Consider the following 25,539-nt stretch of genomic DNA (forward strand, 5'->3'; position numbering starts at 1 on the left):
GAAAGATGACTAAAGAAGGGCTATGCTAAGCCAGAAAGGTAGAAGGCTCTTAACAAAGACTCCTGGGTACACAATCTGGTATGATCCACTTTCTCTATGCCTAAAGCTCTATTTCTCAGAATTTCCAGTTAGAAAAGGCAAACTTCATGCTTAGTTTATACAAATGCATTATTATCTTTATTGAACTTTTCAAAACAAAATCATAATTCAAGTTAGTTTTTAAACTATCTTCCCTAACCCATGTCCCAACAACACTCAGTGAAGCAAGCAGGAGATTTTTCTTTTATTATAAAAAAAAATGATCTTGAAGTAGTTGTACAAAGGGGTTACAATTCAACAGGTCAATTTAAGAGCTGAGTGGCAACAAAGGATGGCATTAGGTGAGAACTTGGTACAGATGCTAGGGACCAGGGGACTGGCTGACCAGCAGTCTCCTCCATAGCCCTTAGAGGTAGCCAATCTCCTCAGCATTCAGCTGACTTCATAGAGACAAACATGGGGCAAAGGGGTTCTCTGATCCCCAGGTTTACCTCTTCTTTTCCTTTGACCTCCTGGACATTTGTGCCTACTGAGACCCAGCTGTCCCACAGTTAAGCATGTTGAGGACAGAGGACTAGAGATGTGGAGTATGGCTATCCCAGGCTTCTAGGCTACAGAATAGAAGGAGAGACAACAGATGGCTTGCCCAACGGTTAGCTGCCTTGTCACACTAGAGACCCAGCCTGATTCTGGGCAGGCACCATCACAGGTACAGCACCCATACGGCCCAGGGAAGAGGAAGAAACTCCACCAGGGCTCAGAGATACTGGCTGAGGGGGGATCTCCTTTGTCCTGGGCTGTTTTGGTGAGGACACAGCCTGGCTAGAGAGACTAGGCGTGGGGGTCAATACGCTAGGTCTAGGAGGGCCATGGGGTGGCTGGAAAGCTCGTGCTGAAGTGACGGAGGAAAGAGTTCCATTCTTGGAGAGTGTGTCTGAGCCCTTGGGCCAGGGCAGCGTTCGGGGAGCAGTGGCGTCCTCCCTGGTTGTCAAGGAAATAAGAAAGAGGTCAGAAGTAGAAGGGGGAAAAGGGTATTTCCACATGATCTCTCTTATGTCTCTACACACACACACACACACACACACACACGCACACGCACACGCACGCACGCACGCACGCGCTCTCTCCCCTCCTTTATAATCTCCTATAGGAATGATGTTTTACTAACTTTCCACCCTTCCATTAAGTGGCAGCTGAATTCCCAGATTCCATCAGGAAGTTCAGAGAGACCAGAAACACTTACTTGATATCATTGGCCAGTTCCTCTGGGGCTTTGTCCCGGCGTTGGTACAGGAGGACCAGCCCAACCAGCAGCACCAATCCAACCAGGGTTCCCACGACTGCTCCCGCGACCACTGCAGCCCGAGGCTCTGGAAAGACCTTCATGTCAGACACGCCAGTCCCCAGATGTTCCCTGCCCTTTTCAGTCTGGGTACCCCATGGACTCATAAAACACTCTTTTTAGTCATGTTAAGAAGGGAGATAGGCCAGATGATGGTGACTAATGCCTATAATCCTAGCTATTCAGGAGACTAATCCCTGAGGATCATGGTTCAAAGCCAGCCCCGGGCAGGAAAGTCCCTGAGACTCTTATCTCCAATTAACCACCGGAAAACTGGAAGTGATACTATGGCTCAAAATGACAGCGCAAAAAGAGCTCAGGGATAGTGTCTAGGCCCTGAGTTCAAGCCCTACAAAAGACAAAAAAAAAAAAAAAAAAAAAGAAGAAGGGCTGGACACTGATGGCTCGTGTCTGTAATCTTAGCTAACGGAGGAGACTGACATCGGAGGATCATGGTTTGAAACCAACCCCGGCAGGAAAGTCCATGAGACTCTCTTACCTTCAATCATCCACCAAAAAAGCCAGAAGTAGAGCTATAGCTCAAAAGGTAGAGTGCTAGCCTTGAGTATAAAGGTCAGAGACAACACTGAGGTCCTGAGTTCAAGCCCTAGGATTGGCATATTTTTTTGTTTGCTTGTTTGTTTAATTTTAAGAGAAGAAGAAGAAAGAATATGGTAGGTTGTCAAGTAAAGATGTCACTGACCAACTCTGTACAACCCTTTGGCCAGGACAAGCTCCGTCCTCTGATATAATGAGAAATGTCAACAGACGGGCTTCCAAACTCCCACCCCCTGCAAACCACCCCCACCATTGACCACACTTCTCCTTAACCGCACTTACCCCTCACTGACCTGTGCTCACTTCCAGGGTTACATTGCACTGGGCACTTCCCGCCATATTTTGGGCCTTGCAGACATAGACTCCAGACATGGCACTAGAAAGGTTGGTGAGCATTAAAGACCCACGCACAAGATCTGTGGACACAAGTGTAGTTATCAGCTCAGAGAGAAAATTAACCCGGTCCTACCTCTGTTATGTCCTCTTTGACTTGGGGACTCTGCCATGACTAAAAAAAGTCTTTTAAATAGTTGTATAAAGGGGTCTCAAATAAGCATATTCACTTATGAGAATGATGCATCTTTTTTTTTTCTTTCAGTCATGGGGCTTGAACTCAGGGCCTGGGTGCTATCCCTGAGCTCTACAGCTCTACTTTGAGCCACAATACCAGTTCCACTTTTCTGGTGGTTACTTGGAGATAAGAGTTTCACAATTTTGTGCCTGGGCTGGCTTTGAACTATAATCCTCAGATCTCAGCCTTCTGAGTAGCTAGGATTACAGGCATGAGCCACCAGTGCCTGGATTAAAAGAACAATGCATCTTGATCAAGGTCACCCCTTCCAACATTCTCCTCCCCCTCCTCTGTCCCAAACCCACTCATCCCTTCAAGCTTCCTGGCTCCATTTTCACATATGTACTCTGAATAGTATAGGCTGTATTCTCCCACCCTTCCTCTCTCCATTCATCTGCCTTCCCCCTCGCTTGACCTCACCTTGCTCCTCTGAGAAAACATGATTCAACATCCTGATAATTCATTTTGCTAAACTGTAAGTTAGTTGTTCAAAGGAGTTACCCCCCTGCTATTCTCCCTCACATATACTGAAGCCTAATTTTCACCCTGACCCCCACATCCTCCCCCTTTGAGCCCCCTCTATGGTTACCTCCTCTTGTCACCCAGTCCCCCTGGCACCTCTTCCCTTTCCAGGCACCGGCAGAAATTCTCTCACCTAAAACTGGTGGGTAGAAAACCTTGGAAGATGGGGGTAGCCGCTCCCACTGGTATTGTGCGAGAGGTTTACTTCTTGAGGACTGGCAGCTCAGGGTCACGTTGGCCCCCACACGGGGTACACCCAGAAGATGACAAGATGGAGTAGCTGGAGGAACTAGGAAATGAGGGAGAAGTTAAACCCCATAGTCAATGGGGCCTCAAGTTCTCTCTCCCTCTCCTCAATACCCTTCTGTCTCTCCATGTCCCACCAGCAAGAATTACACTCTGCTTCCTTGGGACAGAAGCGTGGAGATCTTCCTGACCTCCCTGTGGGGGTGTGGGGAGTGGGGAAGTGGTTGTTTTTTCACTCACCCAGCACATTGAGCTCTATGCTCTTGACGCCGTTGCCCAAGGGGGTACCTTTCTCGTCTTGTACATTCACAGAACAGCGGTAGGAGCCTGAGTCTTTCTCCTGGAGGGCTTGCAGGAGCAGGGACACATTCCGAGAGGGCATGTCATGAACCAGGGATGCCCGAGGTTTCTTTGACAAAACCTTATTCATATATGATAACACCTGAGAGGAGTGGGACACAGAATACCTCCTGTTATTATATTGTGATGCCCTATTTCTGCTGGCTTGGCCAGTCTCCTTCCCCCAAACTGGCTTTCACCTTGCCCCGCCTCTGCTCTCACCCTTCTGACCTGACCTTGTTCAGCCCCAGCCACACACTCATTGCACCAGGTCCTACAGACCACAGCAGCTGTGATTTCCCCTCAACTTCTGCACTGTGTGTTTAGGAGGGTGCCATAATAGGAGAAGGGGTGATAGACAACGCAATAGGGAATGTATATGAAAGAAACTTAGGCTACAGAGGAGATCTGGGCTTTGTAAGTCTGGAAACTTATATAAATGGAAGTGGGCTGGGGTGGGGAGTACCTTTAAGACAAAAAAGGTAAAATACCTTTAGAAAGCTAACAAACAAACATGAAGTTCAACAGCAAATGACCTCCTTAAACTTATTTTTTAGAACCTTGGGAGGAGTTCCTACTAGGGAGGAGGAAAGGCAGGAGGTTATGGGAGGCTCTCCTTTGCCTCTCTAGGTATGGTGGGGGGGGGGGCGGACAGGGAGACAGCAGGGAGAATCTTGGCACTATCCAAAGGAGAGAATGCTGGGTGCTGGTGGTTCATACTTGTAAATCCTAGCTATTCAGAGGCTGAGATCTGAGGATCAATATTCAAAGTCAGGTAGCACAGAAAAATCTGGAGACTCTTATCTCTAATGAACCGGTAAAAAAAAAAAAGAAAAAGAAAAAGAAAAAGAAAAAGAAAGAAAGCCAGATGTGGAGGTATAGCTCCAGCTGGTAGAGCTCCAAGGAGTATGGAGAATGTCAACTCAGAGACAGCTCAGCTTTTTTGTTTTCTTAAGCCTTTCCTTTTCCATCACTGATAGCCTCAGCAACACTTCCACCATAGCAAATAAATGTCCTTGCTTTGATGGTGTTTTGTTTGATTGCTGGATTTTAGGTGAAACTTGGGGGTTGGAAAAGAGTAATCTCTAGGGAAGTCTCCAAGATGAGAACAAATACACAGAGGCCACCTGGTATTCCCTGAAACTCCTTCCTTCCAACCCCCAGCCCTGGGCCACCCCTCTTCCTCTCCACAGCTCTTCCCTCTACCCCCAGTTGAGGACCTCTGCTGGCCTCTCCTGGCTGGAAGCTTCCTCTCTCACCTGGTCTGGATCTTTCCCTTTTTGTTCCTGGAACCAGAGCAAGAAGAGCACCTCCGATGGCTGGGCATCAGGCATCTCCCCTGGCATAGTGTACCAGACTGGAAGCACTACTTCCTTCCCCTCTACCACCTGCAATTTGGTGAGGCCGGTGGGCACATGCAACTCCAACTGGGCCCTCGATGGGGACGCTGGAGACAAAGGGAGGAAAGTGAGTATGGAGGGTGAGGGCGGGCTTCCTGTTCAGCTGAGAACCTACCCCACGTGACCGGAGGAGAAGGTCCTGCAATGAGAGAGGCCAGACATCTGAGGTCCCTTCACTGGAGACCCAAGAAGTACCAGGGGACCACTGCCCCAGGGTCTCCTGCTTTTCTTCCTACCCCACGCTAGCCCATGGGTTCATAGTGAATAAACATTTCTACATTTTATTCACATCCCTTGGCATAGATCCCTTGCACCAAAAAAGGAGCAGATTTCCAAGGAGGAGAGGAAGATCTTGGGAGCAAGGGAAGGTTGTGTGTGTATATGGGAGGGAGGAGGTCGTGGACTTGAACTGGGTGCTGTCCTTGAGGTTTTTTATTTTCTTTTGCTCAAAGCTAGTGTTCTACCACTTGAACCACAGTTCCACGTGTAGCCTTTTGGTGGTTCATTGGAGATAGTGTCTCATGGGCTTTTGCTAACTGCAAATAATGATCAGCTAGCATTGCAAGCACGCATCACCTCAAGATCTACTACTGTTTTGTTTTGTTTTTTTCCCCTTCCTAGGGCTTGAACTCAGGGCCTGAGCACTGTCCTTGGACTTTCTCAAGGCTAGAGCTCTACCATTTAAGCCACAGTGCCACTTCCAGATTTTGTTTTTATGTATGTGGTGCCAAGGAATTGAACCTGGGTCTTCATGTATGCTAGACAAACACTCTACCACTAGGCCAAACTCCCAGCCCAAGATCTACTACTTTTGATCTATGTTGCACACTTGCTTCCCTAATTTTTTTCCTTGGGCTAGAGGCAAGAGGGAGTGGTCACACCCACCCAGCCACCAGGGCTCTTCCATCCGGCTTTCTCCACCTGATAGGCAGAGGGGGTTGTGAACTAGCCCAGTTACCCATTTACCCCTACCGCTTCTTCTGAACCTGGGGAGATCCTAGCAGTGCTGAGAACCAGAAAGCTGTTGAGAGCCCTTTTGGGGTCAGGGTACTTGGGATCTGTTGAGATAGATTGAGTTGCATGAATTACAGGCAGCGTTAAGAATCTGACAAGCGCCAGGTTGCTCCAGAGGTCTGGGGTGTTAGTTTCAATGAGTTCAATCTGCTGGCACCAGGGAATCCAGAAGCATTTTCTATTTGTCCTTGGAAGAGACAAAGGAGCAGTACTAAATCCTTTGGGTTAGTACTCTGCTATGCCTGAGGACCCTGGCGATCAGGTAGCTACATTTTTGAGTTGTCACCAGCTCCGGCAGGTGAGAGTGGCCCAAGGCCATGGAGCTGCCCAGTTCTGGGCACCTGTAAAGCCAGGCTGATATTTATTCTAAGGGTCAGGGATCCAGCATGCGCACCACCCCCACTACTTCAGAAACCCTCACTCCTATTCCTTGTCCTCCCCCTTCCCATTTCCTGGCGGGTCCCTGTGGGCAGGGCAGGAAACTTGTGCCCTAAGATAAGAAAGAAGACAATGGGGGCCGGCAGACCGGAGGCTCTATGGCGAAAACAACGGTAGGCCTCAAGGAGCTCAAAGCCCCCTGGAGACCTGGCTCACAGGACAGAGGCTGTGCACACCTGGAGCCTTTGGGCAGGCCAAACTGTTTCCTCTGGGATAACTGCCACCAGGGAGGGGTCCTGAGAGGGAATTGCACCTTCACCCCCTCTTCCAGGCTCTGTGTTTCTAACTGCACTTAAAATACATACATACTCACGGGCATACTGAGTTAGGACAAATACAGCCCGTTTACATCCTTAGTAGGAGAATCAGAGCAGAAGTAGGGACCTGTAGTGTCCCCACTCTGTTGAGTGTATTTCAAACTTGTCTGGGGTCTTCAGGAAGTCATTGAGTCTGAAGGAAGGGCATCCTGGAGCAGCAGAAGAAAGGAACCAGAGTGAGGGAACAGGACAGGGCCAAAGGATAGGAAAATGGGCCCGCTGCGTTCCCCAGGGCTACTATTTTTAGTCCCCCTCTTTCTCTGAGAAACTCCCCCAGCAGGCTTCTCACGCCCTAGGGGCAGCAGCACTGAGCTTTGGAGGAACCCATGGACCAAGAGATGCAGTTGCAGGGTGCCTGTCACACACCAGCAGACCAGAGCCCATTTTAACCCATGCAAGGCCAGTGACAGCCCTTATGGTGTCTCTGGGAACTAGGCCTTCAGTGTGCCAAGCTGAGGTTCAAAGCTGGTATGGAAAAAGGGTTTCAGCCAATCTAGGGTGCTCAGCCACACCTGGTGGATTCCCCTCCCTTCTTGGATCTCCCTCATCCCAGCAGGAAGCGGGGTTGGAAAGTCAGGGGAGACAGAAGTGGGGAAACAGGAGCTAAGGCTGAAGGTGCAAAAGCAAAGCTGGAAGCAGAGTGATTCTAGATCAGGTATACCAAGTCTAGAGGGCAGGAGCTGTACACTTTGGGGTGACTGGGAGCTCCTTGTCAGACTCATTTACTTGGGGGTACAAAGACTTCATGCTCTGGATAGACTGGTATAGAGAGGAGATTAGTCAAAGGAGCTAGGGTCGCCATCATGGTGGCTGACTTCATCCTTCCAACCGGGCTCTGGCATCCTCCAACTGAAAAATGAGTTAAAGCAGATGTCCCCAAGCCCTGATGGAGACCCAAGAAGTAGAAGCAACAGCAGCAGCAGCAGCAGAAACAGCTTATTCCCACTGCGTCCTCCCCCTCAGCTCCTGCTGAAGTTAGGTGTCCCCAGTGCTTCAGACACTGCGTAACAACGTGATCTAAGAGTTTCCCTTCCCCTCTAGACTCTTTTCTACTCCTTCATTTCTTCTTTGTCCCTTTGGGTATGGTGAGTGTGTGTGTGTTTTTTTGGGGGGGGGTAATGCTGTGACAACTGTGCTCCTCTGGGCATCAGAATCCTTCCTCCATTTCCTGTGTCCATGACCTCATGGTCATTCTTTGGGGGCACCTCCCTGGATTTCCAGGGCAGGAAGCAGGAGGGGACAACCGTAGGAACAGGGCTGGGACTGTAACAGTGAAGGAGGAGATGTTGAGGCAGGAGACCCATGTTTTACAGTGGCTGAGATAAGGGGGAGGTTAGGTGAAAGAGGGAGGACCAGAGTTAAGTCCTTAAGCTCTTTAGCCCCGTGTCTCATCCAGGCCTCCGCTCATTCAGCTCTACGGAGTGGGGGTGGAGAGGGAAATGGTTCTGGTACCCAGTCTTGCCTGGAGATTAAGATGGCCTTATCTCCTCACACCCCCTACACCACACCCAAATTGGGAGCTCTTGCCATAGAATGCGGTAATCGAAGTCAGCCAATGTACCCTAGGATGAGGAATGATGGAGAGAGAGCAAGTCCCAATCCGTAGTCCAGACCCACCCAATTAAGTTCCTCCTCGACGTTGGAAGTCCTCCTTTAGGGTCAGGTTTACCCCCATCCCCCATCCCTCATCCCCTGTCCTTCTCAGACTCGGGTTTGACTCACCGACAGTACTCAATCCCAGGAAGAAAAACTGCAACAAGTTGGTCGCAGGGGGCCCAGACAGAGAAATCATGGTCTTCCCCAATCTGATCAGGTACCACAGACTGGGCACACGAGTCCTGCCCAACAAGTGCCAAGCTGCACAGCCACTGGAACATGCGCAGGCGCCAGGCCACTGACAAGGGCAGCTCTAGCTCAAGAGTGCTTGTGTGCCCGTGGTGGGGCAGTGACCGAGCGACAGGAGGCGGGGCATGGAGAGGGTGGAGAGGTCGCCGCCCGGGAGGGCGGGACGCGCTGGCGACCCGGGCTGGAGGGGGTGTGGGGACTCCCAGCGCTTGGATCCTGAGATCCGGTGACCCCAGCTGGGTCAAAACTCGGGCAGGGGTCGGCTAAGTCGTGACAGTTCACGAACTGACCCAGGAAGAAGGGACACTTCTGCGTCATACACACTGCCCCTGGGGAGGAGGAAGTGGAGTGACTAGAGGGAATTTGGAGACTATCTGAGGTCCAGCCGCACGCACACCTCTGACACTGTAAAAAAGCAAAACAAAACAAACCCCCCTGGGGCTCTGGCCGAATAACCTGCTCCAAGCTTGGGGCTATATTACACGGCCTCAGTCTGACCAGATCAGAGCGCACAGCGGCAGGAAGCGCCTCATTCTGCAGCTCAAGCCACCTCTTTCCTGAGCCGGGGAGAGGTGCGGCCACCCTGCGACAGGAAGGGCTCTAGCCGCACCCGCCGGCCCCCAGCCCAGCTCCCCAGCCACCTGGAGGACCTGGGGCGCGTGCGGACTGCGCTGCGCGCGCCCGGGGGCTCTGGGCGAGTTCCCACAGACCCAGGGAAAATCAGGCCTGAGCATCACCGTAGGCTTTTGACTCACATCCCGAGCTGGGAAGAGTGGCGCAAGGTGGCTCGAGGAGCTGAGCAGGAAACCAGGGCAACGAGTTCCTTTCTCAGCTCCTTTCCAGCTTCCAGGCCTACGACTGGAGAAAAAGAGGAGGCTTTGCGGGGAAGGCAGACAGGGCGGAATTTTCCCATTCTTTTTTTAATCCCCCGTGTCTTCGCTAACTCCCATCACCGCAGCAAACGGCTTAGGCCCGCTCTGATCCTTTAATTCCCAGGACTAGATCTTGTTCTCAGTGAATTTAATTTAAGCGCCAGGCGCCCCCCCCCCTCCCCGCCCTCTCCAGGAGGTCGAGGCGCACGTGCGCCCCCTGCCGGCCGCAGATCCCTCAGGGACGGCGCACACCTGTTCCCGCTCCTCCGCCTGAGACCCCCTCCTTTCCCTCCAGCCCCCCAGAACTGCAAAGATCAAGGAGGACAGAAGGCATAACCATGAAATTTCCGGGGCTACCCACTCTGAAGGAGGCACAAACGTGCTAGGTATTAACACAGCCAGGCCTACCAGATGGCATGTATTGTCTGTATGTAACTATACGTATCCCCACAGTTGTATTTTAATACTTTAGCATGGTCCTTGTAGTCCCCTCACAACATGCTCAGCAGACTCCGCTGGCTCTTCTTAATATGGCAAACCTGGCTCCTCCTCAAATACCTGTCATGCAGTGGCTATGAGAAATACCTATGCAAACACTGGACTGCTCTTGCCATCCCTGGAATCTGACACTTGGTAGCTGCAGAACAGGTCACATCCGCTGGAATGATGGGCACTGTGGGGGACTGTTGGTTTCACCTCTCACCCTCAAATTTTTCTTGACTTCTGTGTACCTTGCAGAGTATCTCCTGTAGACATTCCTTTGTTTCCAGAGAGTTCTCACCTTGTATAATTCCACTCTAGAATGGCAGTAGTCTCATGATTCATTTAATCATACATGTGCTCAGTCTTATAAAGCACAATGTAAGTTAGAGCCTTAGCTGTCACTCCCTGTAGCTTGTTCTTTCAGAATTCTGATCCCTAATATATGAAATATGTGAACTCAGATCCTACATGTGAAAGGAAGTTGTCAACATGAGGAAGGGTGAGCAAAGGTAATCATGCTATTCAGCAGAGGCTATATGTAAAATGACCTATGTAACTTGTGGTCAGGGATGTGAGGGAGAAAACTGGAAGAAAGTAAAAGAAGGAATGACATGGTTAAAAAAAAAAGAAATGTACTCATTACCAGATTAGTATATATCTTTGTATAACTTAGTAATGACAAAATTAATTTTTAAGTTAATAAACATAACCATGTGTGAATACTAAGTTCAGTTTGAGAGATTTCTTCTAACCACATATCTCAGAGCTTTCTAAAAGCTTCCTGAGTCTTATGAAGTGTCTGTCTCCTTTGAATCAGTTAGATATTAAGGCCTCAGGAGACCATTCCAGGGCTGGGAGTTTGGCCTAGTGGTAGAGTGCTTGCCTAGCATGCATGAAGACCTGGGTTCAATTCTTTGGTACCACATACATAGAAAAAAAAGCCGGAAGTGGTGCTGAGGCTCAAGTGGTAGAGCTCTGGCCTTGAGAAAGTCCAAGGACAGTGCTCAGACCCTGAGCTCAAGCCCAGGACTGGCCAAAAAACAAACAAACAAACAAACAAACAAAAAAACAAAACCCCCAAAAACAATTAAAAAAAAAAAAAAAGAGTCCATTCCTTGTTTTTAGCAAGGCTGTTTTCTAACAATCTGCTGTATTCTAGTCTGTTCTGTCCAGAAACAGGATATTCTGTATCATTAAGCTACTTTTTCTTTCTTTTTTGTTGGGGGGGCATGTCTTTTGTCCACTTCCCCAGCTCAACTAATTTTAAACCAAATGGTAAAAACACACTTATCTTACATGCCAATTGGTCAGTCATCCCGTGATGCTCTGTTCACAGCAACAGTAGGTAGTGTAGAATATCCATAAAACTAACAGCAAGTAGGGTGGGGTGGGGACATGCATGAAATGCCAATGATCAGCTCCGGAATTGGTCAATGTCATGTAATGATCTTGGTAATAATGCTTTTTTCACTTACCACTAACTACTATGATTATTGTGACAAGACAGTCCACTGCACACCAGCCTTCAGGACCCACAATTCCAAATCCTACAGACTCTCAAGAAGTTCCTAAGGCTCTGCCTTACAAGCTGTGCCCAAAGAGAACAGGACATTTATGTTCTTCCAGAACTAGCAGCTATTTTTGGCAACTTACATCAGGAAAAAGCTCCTCAAGCCCACACTCAACTAGGTATTAAAGAGCCAAGAGATTCCAAAATTTGAAAATCACTGATTTGAGATCAGTCAGGATATGGAGAAAGAACATTTTTAACAATGTAAACATTATTTTTAATAATACTATATTGAAACTGGGAGAATTACAGTTTTTACCTGGACTTGCAGTAAATTAAAATAAAGTACCTAAAAAGTGTTGGTAATGTACTAAGTTAACCCAAGTTCTTGCCATGAGACTAAAGTGATGTCTCCACTGTTTCAAACAATAATAGTAAGCTAGTCTTAGTAAAGAACACCAACCTTCAAGTAAATTTGCTATACATTTCTAAAAAAAATAAGTAAATGAGTTACTGTGTGTGTGTGTGTGTGTGTGTTTAATGTTCCCAAAGGATCCTTATTTCCTGTTTTAGGCACAGCTAGATGACATCAAGTTTCTATCTACACCTGTTGTGTGACTTGTCTGAGTACTGAGTATAAAAAATGAGAAATGAAAATTTCTTACAAATTTATGTTCCTACAAAAGGAATATCCCACTTTTTCTAAACATACACACACACACACACAAATGAGATATCTAATCATCTCTGGCACTTTGACAAGAAATAACGATACTGGTCAGTGGGATATAGAGTGAGAGCAGAGCGATCCTGCTTTGGTTGTTCATTCATAGAACTAAAGGCAGGGCTCTGTCCCCATCATCACTGCAGCCACACTGCTACAAAAGCTCAACTAGTATGACAAGAGGGCAAGAATTACTTTAATACTCTTTTTAATATATAAAAATTTTAATGGCAACACAACTGTAAAGGTGGTACATCACAGAAACAAAGGTCTTCGCAGGCAACACTGATTAGAAATAGCAAAAACACTTGGTTGGTGAAAAAAATGAAACTAAATTATATACAATTGTAGCTAAAGGTGATACTGAAAAAGTCTTATTTACTGTGACTCAAGTTTTAACTTGCCATTATCTATTGCTTATTTATTCATAGTTGTAAATAATACTTATATAGAGACATAGAGATGTGTAAAAATGAAACATTGTGAAAAAAATACAATTTCTCAATTTCATATGAAACTCAAAGCATAAGTTTTGTCCAATATGGAATGTACCTACATTTGTTTATATTAGGGCTCTAAAATCCATTTAAAAATTGTTGACTGTCTTTAAAAAATGAATGATTGACCCACCATGCAAGTCCATTGGATATCTTGCTTGCTCAAAATGAGCATTTTTAGATGAGGTCTGGTTTTTTAGCCCAAGTCTACTATGATTCCTTAAGAGACTGTACTGGCCCAGTCGTGGAGAAAGTCTCCATGAGGAGTCTGATGGCAGCATGTGGATGAGGGTGGGCAGGGTACAGGGATATAAGTAGAAGAGGGAAGTATGAGCCCACATCCTTATGAAGGATGTCATTCAACTGTTAAATTTTAAGGGGTATCCAATGGCTTTTTCCAGGCACTCAACTAAAGAGCCAGCGGAAAGAAAATCCCTCTCTACTTCTACAAACTTGATATAGATGGATTTGGGAGAAACTCCAGGATCCACAATACAGTTCTGAGACAAAAACCCATTAATACCAACCCAATCTTTGCTGAAGGTTTTTGTATTTGCTTGAAAATGTAAAAACAAGCACTGCTGCAGAGTCCTGACCTCAGCAATTCCGAGGTAGCAATAGATAATTCGGGTGGGCTCGATTTCCACCTGTAACGAGGCTTGTGCTGAAAGGCTTTCCAGGTCAGCCCGGCCTTCTTTTCCTGGGTCTGAGGAGTGTCGCTCCAAGTGAGGTGTGAGTGACCTTTCAATACATTCTTCATAGCCGATGGCGTAAAGCCCTGGACTTTTAGGAATCCCTCCTGGCAATAAATATTGAACAACGTTCCCACCAGTAGGCTTGGAGTGGGCAATGGGTATCCAGTCAATCTCCATGTGCAGCTCCAGGCACCTAGCTTCGCTAATAGTGATCTCTAAAAATTTGTAGTAAACGTTTTTCCAGTTCATTTTTTGTACTCGAGTCATAATGATCCGTCCCTCAGGCTTCTCCGAGTTGAAGTACTCCCGAAGACGCTTGCCAAGGGGCACCTGGGAGCTGATCTCAGCATAATGGTACCGGATATCCTCTTTCCAACGGGTATTATAACCAATTCCAAAAATGGCCAGTTTATTAGAAAGATGAAGTCTTGAAAAGTCTGTCCAGCTCTGAAACAGTTCCCATTTCAACTGTACGGATTCCAAAATTTGTACAATATTCTGCATAATGTCTCGCTTCCTAGAAAGAAAAATAACAGTCAAATTCCTCCAGTATCTAGACAGTGTTATCCAACAGAACTTTGTGATGGTAATTTTTTTTTACCTGTACTGTCTGATATGGTAGCCATTGGCTCATAAATCCAAGAAAAACCCCTACAGAGTTTCTAGGAATTAATGACAAACTTTTCCCTTACTTATATAGTTCCCCCCCCACCCCCCCGCAATTCCAGGCGTTCAAGCCCCAGTAATGGCATAACATGCCCCCCTCCCCCAGAAAGGTTAAAGATAATGAGGGGATATTGCTCTAGAAAACTTTGTCAGCTGGGTGTGGTGGGTCACTCCTGTAAACCTAGCTACTCAGGAGGCTAAGACTTGAGGATCACTGTTCAAAGCTAGCCTGGGCACTAAAGTCCATGAGATTCTTATTGCCAATTAACCACCAGATAACCAGAAGTGGTACTGTGGCTCAGTGGGTAGGGTGGTAGCCTGAGCTGAAGAGCTTAGGGACAGTGCCCAGACCCAGAGTTCAAGTCCCACAACTGAAAAATAAAAATAAAATAAATATTAAAAAAAAAAACAACAAAACTTGGCTCCAGGGGTAGGGTAGTAGCCTTGAGCTGAAGAGCTCAGGGACAGCACCAGGCCCAGGGTTTAAGCCCCACAACAACAACAAAAAGAAAACTTTTTGTCAAGTCCATATAAAATTTATTTTAATTTTGACTTGTATATTTACTAGAATAAGACAAAAATTCAGGAAATTCTTATTTCACAAGTCACTCATAATTTGTTAACTGACACTTCATGCAATTTATATAAATAGATAAGCATATATAAATATAAATTTCTTAAGTACAGCAAAATTTTGGTTTGTTAGATAAACAAATATACTCTGTTTCAATTACAGACCTTATATACAAAAACACTCAACTACACTCACAATGAAACAGGCAAGATTTGCTTATAGATTCTTTCAAAGAGGTTTCAAACTTTTGTAATAAATTCTCATAGCTTCCAGGGGAACATCTTCTGAAATATTTTGGGGAAGTTTCATTCTTAAATACTGTCTGCACTTTCTTGTCTGTCCTATTAACTCTCCCAGATTTGCTTTGCAAGAAGACAAAGAACTAACATTTTGTTATCAGCTGCTTTTTGGGGCCTAAGACTGCCCTGCTTCTCAAGTGCCCAAGAGTAGCCATCTAGATGAAAATACTTCTCAGGGCCACAAAAGTATTCAGCCACTTACACTTGACTGCAGTGCTTATGAGGCTAAGATACAGGGCTATGTTTCTTTTCTTTTCTTTTGCCAGTCCTGGGGCTTTCTCAAGCCTAGTGCTCTACCACTTGAGCCGCAGCACCACTTCCGGCTCTTTTTGTGTATACTACACTGAGGAATTGAACCCATGGTTTCATGCATGCTAGGCAAGCATTCTACCAGTAGGCCATGCTTTGTTTCAATATTGGTCAATGCCTTAAAGGAAAACTATCTTTCATAGCCACTACCGCCTTGTCCTCTTTTGAAGTCAGTTCATTGAGCCACTGTCAGAGCCGTATAGCACAAATGCCATAATCATATACTAAATAGAACAGTTCTGAAGAAACAACTGCACTGGGGAATAAATGATCTTTCAGGAAGCTACTCAGAAAATCTTGTTCCTGAGATGAAATCTGGAGAAGGGGCAGCAGAAGCTAGATAGTTCTCTAGAGCCTGTTAGTTTCCTGCCCTGCTGAGCTAGCTGGAAGCCAATCTGAGCTCAAGGGACATATTAGAGTCTCAAAGTAAAGGAGCACAAAGAACTATTATACTTCTTGGTTTCTGCAGCTCCAGCCACCAAAAAAAAAGTTCAAGTGGCTTAAAATCATTCATATCACCTCTGTGAAGTTTAAGTTTAGATCAACTGAGCCCCTCTACAGGTTTCAAGCGACTATAAAGGAGAAATAAAAAGCCAGTGGTTCTTTTGGAAAATAGGGGCTTTAATGTGTGAAGCTGAAATAATTTGTATGGGGGGGGGAGACAAGGGGAAGGTCCTGGGATTTGAACTCAGGACCTTATACTTGCTAGGCAGAAGCTCTAGCATTTAACCCTTTTGCTTTAGTTATTTTTAGATAGAGTCTAGCTTTTTCCCTGGCTGGCCTAGACTGTGATTTTTCCAAAATGCTTCATTCTTATACCTGGGTGAAAGGTGTGCATCATCACACCTAGCTTTTCCTGTTGAAATGGGAATCTTACAAACTTTTTACCCAGGCTGATCCTGAACCACTATCCTCCCACATCTCTGCTTCCTGAGCAGTTAGGATTACAAGCATGAGACACTGCTCCCAGGTCCAATAATTCCTTCTTAAAAATAGTAATGTTTCCTTTCCTTTGGTATGCTTTGATATCATAGTCTTAAAGATAAGTACCTTCCAGCAAATTATGGCTTAAAACTTAACTGATTTTTGTCATAAGCTTTCTTTTGATGATTGAAGAAATGACTACCATTTGGGGAAATAATTTCTAATCCTTGAATGTTCAGGCTCTTCCCAAACATGGGATCAGATAAGATGGGGAATTCTTTAATTCCAGGGGTACTTTGAAAAGTAAAAGAGTCTTTAGCAAATGTGTGATGGTGCAAGTGGGTGCTAAGAATGCTGCAAGATTAACAGTTAAAAAATGGTTGATCCCCTTCTAACTTTTAATATATTCTCATTAATAAATTTCAACAGAAACTGGCTTACCCTATTCAGAACAACTGTAAGCCTAACAAATAATGTTTAAATCTTAGAGGAAACAAAGCAGTTTGGATCAGGCGAGCATCCCATATCAGGGTTTTTCACTCCTTCCTCCAGGAACTGCTTTCTTTTCCAAATGGGGAAATCTTACTTTTTGACTTCCAAACTGTAAAACTGTAAGGAATTGTGTATTTCTTTGACCTTCTTAAAATTTTACCTACTCCCAGATATGCTCAAGTCTCTGTGACTCATCTTTTTATCTTATTTAAAAACCAAACTTAACTAATCAAATATAAGTAAACGGCATCAACACTATTTTCTAACATATTTCTTTTTTTTTTTGCATTTTATAAAATTTTCACCAGTTCAGGTTCCTGCTGGGAATTTTAAGCTAATGGAAGGAGAAAGTATAGACAGACATGTCTCCTTGAAGGTACAAACTGTACTTTATTAGTATGTCTAGCTGCCTCCAGATTCTCCCAATGCCAATAAACTTAGGCAGACCCAATTTGTGCAAAGCTGAAGCATTTACTTACTGTGCTTCTTCAGAAGACTCTTGTTTTATTTTTAGTGTTCTTTTTGTGACAGGTATTTCATCTGAAAAGCAAGCAATTGAAACAAATTATATTTTCTTAAGTGATGGCAAACATTTATGCAGATAAGTAGCTATATTTATTGCTCATTTCACTTTGCAATACCAAGCCTTAATTCTGGTGTCCAACCCCATCCAATGCAAGTTTTATAAATATAACTCTTACATAATGAGATGCATACATTTATATGCGAGATCAGAAACCAGCTCCACAAGTATAAAATTCTTCAAGGTCACCAGGGGATTTCTAGCTGGGAGCTTAAAGCTTAATTTCACTGCAGACATAATTTTAAAGGAACAAAAATGAAAATAATTCTGTTCTACTTAGATTTTCTATGTAGGTTTTACAGAGCAATTATATCGGAAATATCAGGATCAGCATATTTTACATCCCCACCATGCTACCAAAGGCTTGAGTGACTTAACTCTGTAGGGAAAAATCAGTGTCATGGAATACCAATGTAATTTAGACCTTACTGCTATCGTAAAATTAAAAAGTAGTGATCACTCTGATCGGTCTTTCATATTTTTCGAATCCTTAGGCTCCTATCAGTCTTGTAGTTTTGTAGCCCCTTTCTTCCAATATTTGAAACTATGTAAAAACCGTATTTGTAAGAAATTTATTATCAGTCCTTTTTTCTTTTAATTAGCATTTATCTACCACTGGGAAGTCTGTAAAAGCATAGCCTGTAGACTTACACATTAGGAAGGTAAACATATCTATATACTGCCAACCTACATATACTTCCTAAGGGGTTGGTGCTCATTATATACCTGTTACTATATAATACTGCAATAGAAACTGAATCAGTACTTCCAAAGGATCATAATCAGAATTGGAGTACTTAATGCAAAAAGAAACAAGCAAACAAAAACCACATGCACACTTTCAATCATGCCATACAAACTGAGATGTGATGACCAGAAATTTCATTTCCATTTTGAACATTTGCATATAAATCATCACAGTGACCATGGAATCCCTTAGAAATATGGCAAAATGCGATCACTGAAACTGTTTATGCATCAAATCTTCTCAGTATAAACCAAGATTTCCTCTCATTTCCTGTTCAGATTAAAATCTGGGAGAGGGCATTTTCAAATCACAGATGAATGCAAAGAGTACCTTCTGGTAACTTGGCCAAGAGTCAATATTACTTAGGGATCTTAGCCCTAAATGGTTCAGGGTATTTAGAATTGTGTAGGATTCTACCTGTCTCTGAACCTTCTTGACTAAGAATATTTATTCAGGTTGGTTTTTGTTGTTGTTTGGGGTTTTTTTTTTTGGACAGACTTGGGGCTTGGCACAGTCCCTGAGCCTCTTCATGCTCAAGGCTAGGGCTCTACCACTTGAGCCACTGCGCCACTTCTGGCTTTTTCTAAGTAGTTTATTAAAGATAAGAGTCTCATAGATTTTCTGCCAGGGCTGGCTTCGAATCACGATTCTTAGATCTCAACCTCCTGAGTAGCTAGGATTATAGGCATAAGCCACTGGTGCCCCGCAATTCTTTTGCTTTTAAGAAGCATGGTGGTATCCAAATGGTCAAGTACTAGCTGGCAGTCTGAGGCTAAACCAAAGGTTCTCATACTGTCCTAAATAAGACTGGTGACATGCCTTGTGTGGGCAGGGGAAAGCGTACCAAGAAAACAGAACATATCAGGACACATACCAAACACACAAATGCAAACACACACACACACACACACACACACACACACACACACACACACACACACACACAGAGTCATATCTATCAATGTTCTTACCCAATTCCTGATCTGTTGGATAGCCATGGAGATCCTGACTGTGGTTTCCCCAGTCCTCCTGTGAATAGTCCTCCATAGTGCTGCCATCTGACTCCAGCTCCTGGTACAAGCCACTACTGTTAATAAGTACAGGCTGGCAGGGCTGAGCATCCCATCCTCCCTGACCAAACACCTGTTCCAACTGTTCAAATGTGTAACTGCTCTTTCTTTTCCCAACACCATGTTCTTTCACCCGACTGTAACACCTGCGAAGGGTCTAAGACACAAAGTCTTTTGTTATTCTTTAAAGCTGTACTTCCTCTTCCAGATACGGACCACAGATATTAATTACTATTAGACAGACACAGACAGACAAACATAGACACATTGTTACAGGAATGCTAGATTTCAAATTCATTATTACATTAGAAAAAAAACTAATTTAGCATTTACTCAAACATGTTATCAATCAAACAATTACTTTGCAATTAATTATCAATTAAACAACAAGAAACATTACAACATTATTGCATGTACCCATACATATATCTTATACTCCCTCCCCCACTTAAAAAGAATAAAGAGGGGGGGAAAAAACAAGAAATACCAGCCAGCCAATAGGATGCACACCTGCCACAGAAAAGAGAGAGCTGCTATGTGCCCAGAATTTGGAAAAAGTGAGGCAAGGAGGACAGAAAGAAGAATTTCCCAAAGTAAAGAATACTTTCCTTACCCTTGATTCCAAGAAGAATTACAGGGCAAAAACAATTACCTCGATAAATTAGCTAGTAAAACATATTACTTAAATAGTCTGTATTCCTTACTAACTCGACTTAAATTTAAAACTGAAGTCAAAGCCACATTGGTGGTCCCAGTCTTAGACACTAATGAGTAAGAAGCAGCACACTAACACCTGCACTTAAAAACAGACAACTCACTAGTCTCCCAACTCAAAGTGACAGCTAAAGAAATCAAAGCCAACAAAACAGTTTCTTTTCTGGGGGGTTGGGGGGGGGAGGAAAAGATGAGAAATATTTCACTTTTTTTTCTGCCACAGCACACAATGAATAAGTGTCATAATAAAAGAACACAGATAAAACCTGGAAAACTTCCATTTTTGTCATGTTTTTTTATTTTTAATGCACATTTCTGATTATTAGTTTCCTGAGTTTAATAGTAGATTATGCTATTATAAATATTTCAAAAGACAAAACAAGGACTTAGTCTCAGCTTCCAAATTTAGCCACATTCAGCCTCTATTCCTTCCCTGACTGCCCTTTCTGCTCCTTCTCTCATTTCGCTTTTATCTTACTGGATTTCACTCTGAAACATATTCTTTTCAAAGATAACAGTCCTTTTCCTTGGTAGGCTCCCAAACACTTTCTAACTCAACAGTACAAAACCAGATCACCTCTGACTTAATTTATAGGCATAACTAAGACTATAATATAAAATCGCCTAAAAGCCAGATTATGTTCCATAAACCAATACAGTAACTAAAATAACTCCTGATAATTTTTATACAGCTTCTGTGCAAATACAATATCTTTAAATACAGTGGACAATTGACAAGGTACTTTAAAAATAGGTTCCTTGAGGCCAGGAAATCCACACAAGTAAAAAGAATAATAAAAGTAGAATACATATAAAAAGCATCTTCAGACATAATTAGAGCCACCCGCCCTTAGCCAGCCAGCCTACTCCTATAAGTACCTGTCCCATTTTCCCTTTCTTGACATCTTTTCTGGTACCTCAAATGATGTCTTAGAGAACTGAAGTTTCCAAAAATACCTCTCTTTTTAAAAACATTTCTTTCTTTGCATAAAGGACAGTCACAACCATGCAAGACAAAGCTATCAAAAACAAACTAGAAACACGAGCTTTGGAAATGTGTATGTCATAGCCAAATCTTCCAATGGAAGGAGACAAATACTGCAATGATTTGACTTTCCACATATGCCCCTTTCCCAGCACCCTCTGCCCTTCTCAGAGAGACTGGAATTTCAACTGCAAACATCCCCTGCCAATTTATTTTTATCTCATCATGTCTAGTTTTCTGCCTCCAAGAACACCCCAACCACTCTTTCAAACTCTCCAAGGACCATATATGGAGAGTCCCAACCCTGGCCCTTTTACCCTTCCAAAGCTATAAATGGAGAGGGAACCATGCTCTGCTCATTTCTTAGTGGCTGCCTAGAGAAAAGCAATCAGTACACAAAAGAACTCACTCAGCTCTGCCACAAAGGTTATTTCAGAGATTAAGGAATGGTCTTTGGAAGAAAGGTATCACTATTATTAGCAAGTGACACAGGCACAAGCAAAGCCATCAAATTCTGATAATATACACAGAGGGAAACAACAGGTAAGAAAACTTACTCTACTTAATATCACCAAATTGGGCTCAAAATTTCACTTTGTTTATAGAACTGATGTAAGACAAACTAGTAAGTCAAACAGTGTTAACTGTAAATAATAAAATCAGCTAATGATTATACATATAGGCAAGAATCAGGTGATTCTTATAAGAACTTACATTTCACTAGAAATGACTAACAGGTCTTGCCACCTCTTACTTGTTATATACTTTTATAATACACTTTTATAGTGTAATATGCTGACATGTAAAATATCTACCAGATGCCTAAAGGAAAGATGTTTTCAGTAACTTGTAAATTTGAGTCATTTGGTACACTGCTACATTGAAAGAATTTCCAAATTGATTTTATGTTTCAAAATACAAATGGATACTTGTATAAAGACTACAAATCCAAAGAGGATGTTTAAATGGAAAATATCGAGTAAGAGAGACACAACAACCCAAAACCCTCAAACATCACTTGTCTGCCACCTTAAGAAACACTGGGATTCAATTAAACTTGAGAACTTCTAAATGAATCAACAGGACATAGGGAGACTTTCCAACTCTTACCACCCATAGTAAATCAGAAAAGGCTACACATTCCTCATTTTAAATGATTAACTAAAGCTTGTAATGAAGACTGGGTGTTTGTGTCAACAGTCATAAATAAGCCAACTTAAAAATCCACTCTAAATCTGAAATTACAATAATGCTCCAGAATCTAGGAAAAACAAGGTCACATCTTCCATTCCAGACAGCTACCAATTCCAACAAGAGCCTCAATCAAGCTTTCTCGGAGAAACATGTCCTATAAAACACTGGCTTCACTGTTCCTTCCTCCTCTATCTCGTTTATCTTAGAAATTACAGGAACAGAACTTACACACTACTTGTTTTCTCAAAGTTAAGATCTCAGGGGGGAAAGAATCTGCTTAAGATTATTAAAGACTATATACTTTTAAAATTAAAAATTATCAGTGGAAATTTCCCCCCAAAAGCTGATACTATCTTTTTATCTCTTCCCTGGAGGAAGAACTGTCAGAAAACACTATCCATCTTAAAGAAAGACAAAGGAAGAACAGCCAGAAGTTAGGAAAATCTCAATAGAAACTCAAGAATAAGTAACAACTGCATCAATGGGTCAAACCAGAGAGGTTCCTGGGGGCTTGATTTGGAAAAAATACCAGATGAATTCTTACTAAATTCACCTTGCCAAGTGCTTAGTGACTTCCAAAAGGAAAGAGAGTAAGACTCAGACAATGTTCCACAACTAGAGTAAGGAGAAAGGAAGATGGCTGACAACCAACAATTTATAAAACAGAGGAAAGTTGCCAAACTTTAAGAATAGAGTAAAAGAAAATGAAAGAAAAAAAAAAGGATGACATTCATTGTGGATGAATGCAAGGGAAATCTATGGGGGAGGAGGGTAGGTAAACAAAGGCAGGAGTTTTAGATTGGCAGGATTGGGGGTTTAACGGCAGCAATGCAGAGAAAGACCCAGGGTTACAGTACACGTAACATTAAATACAGTGCACAATGCAGCTATCTTGCCAAAGTAAGTAAATCCAGTATTGGGTTGTATAAGCAGAGGAATCACATGTAAGCTATGGAGGTGGCTCTTCCTCTCTATTCAGCACCGGTGAGGCCACAGCTGGAGCACAGCATTCAGTTCTGGGCATCGAACCAGCTACAAGAGAGGGAAATTGTAGAGTTCAGAAAAGGGCAAATAAAATAATGAAAGGCTTGGAAAATAAGGTTGATAAGTAGGGCCAGTGGTTTCATTAACGCCCTTCCTGATATATTACTAAGCTACTTCTGAGGTGAAATCAAGATTTCTTCAGCTTCAGTGTCCTCCAATCCCTTCTTTGATTTCAGGAAATGGGAAGAATTAAGTTCTTCCCTATATGGGAATGTAGAAAGCAAACTAAATAAATCATTTTTTAAAGGCATAGGCCAACCATATTATTGGTTCTAAAATTTTCTCTAAATTTGTCCATTCATACACTCATAAAATAATCACATGACAAAACCACCATTCTAACAGAACTGACTGTAAGTGAAACAGAGCATATGAGGAGGAATAGAAATAAAGCATAAAAGCTACATAAATGTGCTATTTAGAAAACAGTATCTTGATCAGTCTGAGATGTCAGATGAAAAAGTTGATTTTCAGGAGGACAGCTTAGTTATTAGCAGGAGACAATGTTATAAGAAATACCAGCAGTGAAACAGATTTTCAAGTATAGTTTTCAAACAGGCCATACTAGAAAAGCAAATTGCATCATTACTTTTGCCCTCTGCCAACTAAACATGTTAAATCTGTAATTCCTTTCACCCAGATCATTAAATATAGATAAGACTTACTTGCAAACAAAGTCTATAAAAATCACATACTATTCTCTACAGAGGGAAAATATACTGGAGATAAATTTCTAGTGACAGATTTTATTTAATTAAAATGTTTAAAACAATTCAGACTAGGCAAATAGGTATTTTGAAGCAACAAAGGTCTTTTTTCTTTTTTTTTTTTTTTTTGCCAGTCCTGGGCTTGAGCTCAGGGACTGAGCACTGTCCTTGGACTTTCTCAAGGCTAGAGCTCTACCACTTGAGTCTCAGCACCACTTCCGGCTTTTTTCTATGTATGTGGTACTGAGGAATCAAACCTGGGTCTTTGTGCATGCTAGGTGAGCACTGTACCACTAGATCAAACTCTCGGTCAAGCAACTAAGGTCTTTGTGGAATTTTTTTCCTTTAAACTAAGGTTACTACTGTTGTGACAAATTTTATTCACTGTTACTTAACTGAGGCAACAATACCAAGTTTATTTTAATATATTTAAGATACAGTTTCTTAAACTATGAGTAGGGGGGAAAAACCTTAAATAGAAGAAATTAAGTCAATAAGCACATTCTATGCACAGTAAGAGGGATATTAAAAGAAAAGTATAAATTCTTATCTTTCCACACAGAGCTGTAACTTAAGAAGTCACCTAAAGAAAACCATATGGGGCTGGCAGATCTCTTATTATCTATTTGATCAGGTTTTCTTGTACAATTATCTAAATCTTTTTAAACCAACAAAACCAAAATTGGGCACCAGTAGCTCACGCCTGTAATCCTAGCTACTCAGGAGGCTGAGACCTAAGGATTGTGATTGGAGCCAAGCTAGGTAGAAAGGCCCAAGAGAGTCTTATCTCCAGTTACTTAGCAAAAAGTAGTGAAGGCATGGCTCAAGTGGTAAAGCACTAGACTTGAGCAAAAAAGCTCAGGGACAGTATGCATACTCTGAGTTCAGGCTCCAGGACCACCCCAGCCCTGAGTATAGGCCCTAGGACCTGCACACCCTCCCCCCAATAAAACCCCAAAACAACAAATAACCAAACACAACACAACACAAAACTTGAGTCTTTAACTCCCATTTTCTGTATTAGGGAACAGGAAAAATTTTTTTTTCAGTTTCTCCTTACTATCTTTTGCTAAAAATAAATCCTTGTTAGTATACTTCTCTCTCTCTCTCTTTCTCTCTCTCTCTCTCATACATACACACACACAGCCTAAAAAAGAAAATTATTAAACTTGTTTCACACTCTTCCAACTCTAGATCATGTGTTGGCAAGCAAGACCACCACATCTGGCTGTCCCTTTTCATGAAAGAAATGATTTTTATCAGTAAAAGCTAGGAATGCTCTTTACTCTTCACACATAAATGTAACAGTTTTTCCATGCGTTAGGTGAAAAATCTTTTTTATGAAAGGGTAAACAATATTTTAAAAATTCATTCTTTATGCTGCTTATCTGTTCCAAGTACCCATTGTCTGATGGATCAATATATAGATATTGATAGACAGATACAGAAGCTAGATACAGTACTATGCAAAGTAACAACTTAAAACAAGAAAAACCATATATCCAAAAATAAGAACAGGAAAATAAGTCTTGACTAACTTCCTTGTAAGTTCCACACCCGAATTCTCACGTCCTACAATTTCAACACTGCTTGATGACTCAAGAGTGTCTTAGAAATAGAAATGTCTACTCAGAGGCTCACAGTCTGATCTATTACTCCACTCAACTGTCCATCACAGTCATTCTTATCGCTAAGAATGTGCCTCAACTTTGTCATTAAATCATATGACTTCCTAGTAGCTCCTGCTCCCCTTCATCCCCTATCCACATCACTACTCTTGCCAAATGTCTCTTCAGAAAATGGCCTGCAATGCTGCAC

General features: G+C 43.0%; 2 protein-coding genes across 5 annotated transcripts in view; both read right to left on the reverse strand.

Moving 5' to 3' along the window:
* Positions 1 to 154: 154 nt before the first annotated feature.
* Positions 155 to 8,699, reverse strand: Esam (endothelial cell adhesion molecule). The gene is made up of 7 exons (XM_090319636.1): positions 8,509 to 8,699; positions 4,877 to 5,064; positions 3,519 to 3,720; positions 3,166 to 3,321; positions 2,233 to 2,355; positions 1,283 to 1,409; positions 155 to 1,020 (listed from the first exon to the last, which is right to left on the reverse strand). The coding sequence occupies exons 1-7, from the start codon at positions 8,576 to 8,578 to the stop codon at positions 705 to 707; spliced, it is 1,182 nt and encodes a 393-aa protein (XP_090175762.1). The 5' UTR covers positions 8,579 to 8,699; the 3' UTR covers positions 155 to 704.
* Positions 8,700 to 12,420: 3,721 nt separating this feature from the next.
* Positions 12,421 to 25,539, reverse strand: part of Msantd2 (Myb/SANT DNA binding domain containing 2) — a 30,093-nt gene continuing 16,974 nt past the window's right edge. Inside the window, exons 2-5 of one of the 4 annotated variants that reach the window (XM_090319638.1) lie at positions 19,151 to 19,234; positions 18,979 to 19,078; positions 17,156 to 17,216; positions 12,421 to 13,929 (exon numbers count right to left, since the gene is read on the reverse strand). In XM_090319638.1, coding sequence (XP_090175764.1) covers positions 13,077 to 13,929; positions 17,156 to 17,216; positions 18,979 to 19,078; positions 19,151 to 19,234 — 1,098 coding nt within the window. In that variant the 3' untranslated portion in view covers positions 12,421 to 13,076. Of the gene's footprint in view, positions 13,930 to 17,155; positions 17,217 to 18,978; positions 19,235 to 22,912; positions 23,003 to 25,539 lie in introns of all 4 variants that reach the window. The other 3 variants (XM_090319640.1, XM_090319641.1, XM_090319637.1) reach the window with 3 other exon arrangements.

This window comes from Megascapheus bottae, chromosome 27 (genome assembly GCF_031878675.1).
Source record: "Megascapheus bottae isolate mThoBot1 chromosome 27, mThoBot2.hap1, whole genome shotgun sequence".
NCBI lineage: Eukaryota > Metazoa > Chordata > Mammalia > Rodentia > Geomyidae > Megascapheus > Megascapheus bottae.